At 24.1% G+C, this 4,907-nt stretch overlaps 1 protein-coding gene across 1 annotated transcript; it reads right to left on the bottom strand.

Moving 5' to 3' along the window:
- Positions 1-214: 214 nt before the first annotated feature.
- On the bottom strand, positions 215-3,809 carry LOC112592463 (transcription termination factor 5, mitochondrial). Its single transcript, XM_025336518.1, has 8 exons — positions 3,680-3,809; positions 3,312-3,409; positions 2,560-2,699; positions 1,936-2,257; positions 1,709-1,876; positions 1,031-1,275; positions 718-942; positions 215-657 (listed from the first exon to the last, which is right to left on the bottom strand). The coding sequence occupies exons 1-8, from the start codon at positions 3,807-3,809 to the stop codon at positions 399-401; spliced, it is 1,587 nt and encodes a 528-aa protein (XP_025192303.1). The 3' UTR covers positions 215-398.
- Positions 3,810-4,907: the final 1,098 nt, after the last annotated feature.

Here is a 4,907-nt window from a genome sequence, read left to right as displayed (position 1 = left end):
TGACGTCTTACTAACACAAATTATATCAAAATAAATGTTCAGTAATTAAAATTTTGTATATTAAGCTTAAATATTTAAAAGAAATGACCTATTATCAAACTTAAAGGTGAGAATGTTATCTATGTTTTTTTGTCAAATAGTTATTACTTATTATACTTTAATTTTTAAATGAATAATAATTACTTAATAAATAATTGCATTAATTTAAAGTCGAGTTATATTATCTTATTATAAATTATCATTAAGCATCATAAATTCCAACGAATTAATACTACAACAATTTAAAGAACAAATTAACATATTTTATGTTAGAATTTGTCATGTAATCATGTTTAAACTTATAATTTAACAGCTAACTTGATTACTATAAACACGTTTTTAATTAAACAAAAAATCTATCAAAGTAATTTAGTAGATGGTTCATGATCCAATTCTTCTGTATCCTCAAACGTGGCTTTAGGAGTATCTGATAGTTGCATTTTTTCAGTTTTCTCATTGGTGCTCCAAACACCATCGCCTGAAAAATGATAATCCTTTTCCAAATTATATAGTACTAATGGTAATAAATATTCAGATTTGATAGATCCAGACGCATTTCGTAGATAGGAGACGTTCTTCATTTGTTCAGTGGATACCAATGAATCTTTAATTTTATGTCTAAAAATTCAATAAATATAATTAAAAAATAATATTAAACTTTTCAAACAGTTATATTACACTGGATACAGTAAAATCTGTGAGCAATGGTATAATTGGTTCTTTGTGAAATTATTTTTTTTTAGAAACTCAAAAGATTTTCGTATTGTTAACAATGAAATATACTGCCAATATGGATGACGTTCTAATAATGATCGTAACTTGTTTTTGTCTTCTCCCAATTCTTTTGTCAAATATATCATTATATCATTGGTTTTTCCTTTGTCGTTGCCATTGCAATTAAATCTATTAAATACAATAAAATTAATTAACTATATACTATTAAATAGTAAACTATAAAATTATACAAAAATATAAAGAGTTATGTAAGAACCTGTTAAATGAATAATTGTTTGTAACTAATAAATTTAATGACAAACAATTTTTGCTTTGTAAATACTTCAAACGTAAATTTACTTTTGTATAGTAATAAATGAGTCTAGCAACTTGTGGATTGTTTATAAATGATGCCAACTCTGGTGTTTCTTTTAATTTACATAATCTTTCATAAATAGTATTACTTCCTAATGTATAGATTTCTGGTGCTTTAGCTAATGAAGACTCGGGAATTCCAAAATCCTGTTATACAAAAATACTACATTTATAATTCTTTAAACAGATATATTTTACATTAAGAGCATGTTACATCCACATTAATTTGTTGTCTCTGTTTTACAAGTGCATAATCTATAAAATTTAAGCTAAGCAGTCACGCTTAGTTCGGGATTCAAAAAATACAGATGGGACATCCAATATGTATAACATGACGATTCTGAATTCATGACTAAAAAAAAATTAGTATGTTATTTATTGAGTTGTACTATTTGTTTTATTAAATATTTTGTTGATTTTTGAGCATGTAAAGAGTCCATTATTCATCATACAAATTAATTAAATTAATAATTTATTTTATCAACCATAGACAGTTTATCTTAATATTTATTTTGACAATTTTCAAAATAACATACTAATTTATTTATGCAATTATATTTTTTATATATTATTCAAATACCTCAAAATGTTTTCTAATCTGTCCAATTGTATTCCATGGAGTAATAATTATTTTGGGATGCTTACTTAAAATTGATTTTACATCCATTCCACAAAGAGTTTTAAAGTTATCTAAAATCGCTCGTGTATTGTCAGGATCACTGTGTATTAAATAAGAATGTCTTCTAATCTATACAAAATAAATACACTTATATACACTAAATTTTAACTGATAAATTAAATATTTACCTTTTCTTCAGTAAAATTAAATTCATTAAGTAAAATATCGATACTTTTATCCATAAGTCTGTAACTTTTATTATATAATCTGTGGTAAACTGTTTGTGCATGTTTTAAGTGTTCCACATTCATTTTAATTTTCCATTCAATGTATAATTTAAATATATTTTTCTGAACCTGATTCCATGAAAGAGACTCATCACAAGTTTTTGGATATAATCCAGTTGGAAATTTAATAAATGACAATATATGATGTCCAACATCGATATGTTTATAAATGTAGTTTTCATTTTTTAATGACTGAATAGACTTTTTTGATATAAATTTAAATCTATAACAAAAAATAAATTACATTAGTTATAAATATTGTATTTAATGCTAAACCAATAACTAATTTTTTTTTTAAATAACAAACTACCAGTAAAAAAGAAAGCAAATATAAATATTTAAATTTGAAAATCCTATGAGTAACAAAAAACACTGATATTGTGTACAAAAAGTATTTAAGAAATAAGATGAATAGTAAATGAAATTATAACAAGTTTAAAAATATGAGCATCAAAAAAAATTAAAAAAATAGCAATACCTATTATTTATACTGTACAATAAAAAAACAAACACATAATAAACTACCTTAATAATACTTTTGAATCAATTTTATTCTTAATAAAACCTCCTTCTTCCAAAAGCATAGTATAATTTTTAATAGTGATTGAATGAAGTGTTAATACTTGAATTTTTTTGAGAATATCATCTTTGGAAAACCCAAAACTCTAAAAAATATAGTCCATAATTAAAAAAAAAAAAAACTTAATCAACAAATATTCACAGATTTAATATAATTAGAAACTACCTATAATAATTCAATTTGATAACAATTTTCAAAGTATCTCACTTTTTTTAATCAAAAATAAAAATTTTGAATTAACTTCTTAAAACAACAGTTATAATTAATTGTATTTATTTGCTTAACACGTTTGCTACGAGTGATGCCTTAAGGCATCATTTCGATCTTTTCCATATGCAGATGACGCCTTAAGGCATCATTTTTACATTCATTTTCAACTATTTTCAATTTGGCCAACATTGCGTTTTAATCTTATTTTATTCATCAGCACTTTTCAGTATATATTACTGTATAAGTCTATGCAATCCGTGCCTCAAATTTTTTCTTTTCCTATTGGGTGTTATAAAAAAAAAAAAAATGTAAATTTGACCAGCACTGAAATATATGTATAAAACTGAGCCGCAGCGAACGTGTTCATATAATATTAATAGTAATACCATATAGATAGGTTAACTAATTAATAAATATATTATAATTATACAAATCTCTTAAAAAATTTATTTGAATGTAAAATGTTTTCTATTACAAATAATAATACCATTAATAAAGAAAAGTTGTCAGATAGTGAAGAATACGAATCATTATTAAATGATGGATACTTTTTAATGATTCTCCGGACTTCATTTTCAGGTAAACCTAAAAATAATAGCAATTAATGAAAATAAAATCTTGATCAATAAATTATGATTTTTAAATAAACAATGACAGCATCAACTTTTTTAGAAATCATAAAATTATTTTATTTTTAAGTTAAGGATACCTTAATTAGGTATATTATGTAAATATATTTGTAATAAAACTTAAATTATTTATTTATTTATCACTTTAATTTTTCTATCAAATGTTTTAGCTCATATGAAATAAATTTACACTGTCACTGTAAATATGTTATAAAATAATAAATACCTAAATTATGTTGAAAAAATTTTGTTACATCATTGTTTATGTTAAATGTTCCACAATAACAACATGTTTGATAAATATTTTGTACAAAACCAATTTTATTCAAATTGAAATGCACAACTTTGTGAAGCATTATTAAATATGAATGATTATCCGACTTGAATTATTAATTTTTAACTGTAAATAAACAGACAATAATAACAATTATAGTACATTCCTGTTAAATTAAGTGTTTTAAATAATTCAATTAAGTAGTTATGATCTATAGTTTCAAATATGGTCTAATGTCACTAATGTAATTTTATTAGATTATTAGAATTTTATACATTTTAAAACTCTGCCTTATTATTTTTATTATAATCATTTTTATGGAACTATTACACGTTTTTGGGTTGTACAGTTCTTATAAATCTTTTCATAGTGTTTGATGGCTATCTTTATATCATTGTATTAGACTTGTACCTATATACTTTTATAGAATACATTTTATCATTTTGAACGCATAATATCACATAAATCTTAAAAAGTAACAACATAACCTGATTAAACCAAAACAGAAACCCAAAAATTAACATAAACAAGCAATAGGTTGTTGAATTATTACGTAATAATTTATGTAACAATTTTGAAACCTAGCAGGCAAAATATAAATTTTATCGAATAAAAAAACATCAAAATTGATTAGCCATGGATTTTAAATTGGTATAAATTTAAATAATTCAAATTAACTACATTGAAGAACAAGAATTCCAACAATTCTTTGATCTGTTGTCATATTTTAGTTTTAAATTAATATGTGAATTACTTAGAACATTGGACTACCGGCTCTACAGTTAAACAACATAATATACTTACAATAACATGTACCAACAATTATGTTTGATGTGGAATTAACAAATAAAAAAATACTGTCTGCTGCTTAAAATGTTGAGCCCTAAACGTTTGACTATAAAATTCAAACCACTACCGTAGCTTTCACACTTGTTTAAATTTAAAATCACACGTTATCGTGATGTCTATGTCGACAATAACTTACCGATACCTCGTTGTGCTACGAATGTAGCGATAAAGCCGCGCGACGCTAGTTGATTTCTTATACCAAAGTAAGTCGTAGCCGCCAGCCAGGCCGTACATTTCGGCAACAATCATAAGATTATACACAGTAACAGTAGTTATCCACTCCGCGATCGAAACTATGATACGATATTGTTATCTATGTCGGTGCTCGGTC

Source organism: Melanaphis sacchari, unplaced genomic scaffold (assembly GCF_002803265.2).
Source record: "Melanaphis sacchari strain LSU unplaced genomic scaffold, SCAv2.0 Contig177_pilon_pilon, whole genome shotgun sequence".
NCBI classification, from domain to species: domain Eukaryota; kingdom Metazoa; phylum Arthropoda; class Insecta; order Hemiptera; family Aphididae; genus Melanaphis; species Melanaphis sacchari.
The sequence above is the reverse complement of the archived record's forward strand: the minus strand, read 5'-3'. Positions and strand labels throughout refer to the sequence as shown.

Bases quoted from the DNA above. Each gene is read 5' to 3' on its own strand.
- LOC112592463 (XM_025336518.1), bottom strand. From the start codon at position 3,809: ATGCTTCACAAAGTTGTGCATTTCAATTTGAATAAAATTGGTTTTGTA. The intron at 2,700-3,311 runs GTATTATTATTT...TATATTTTTTAG, and splicing joins ACAACTTTTCTTTATTAATG to AGTTTTGGGTTTTCCAAAGA. The intron at 658-717 runs GTAATATAACTG...TTGAATTTTTAG, and splicing joins CAGATTTTACTGTATCCAGT to ACATAAAATTAAAGATTCAT.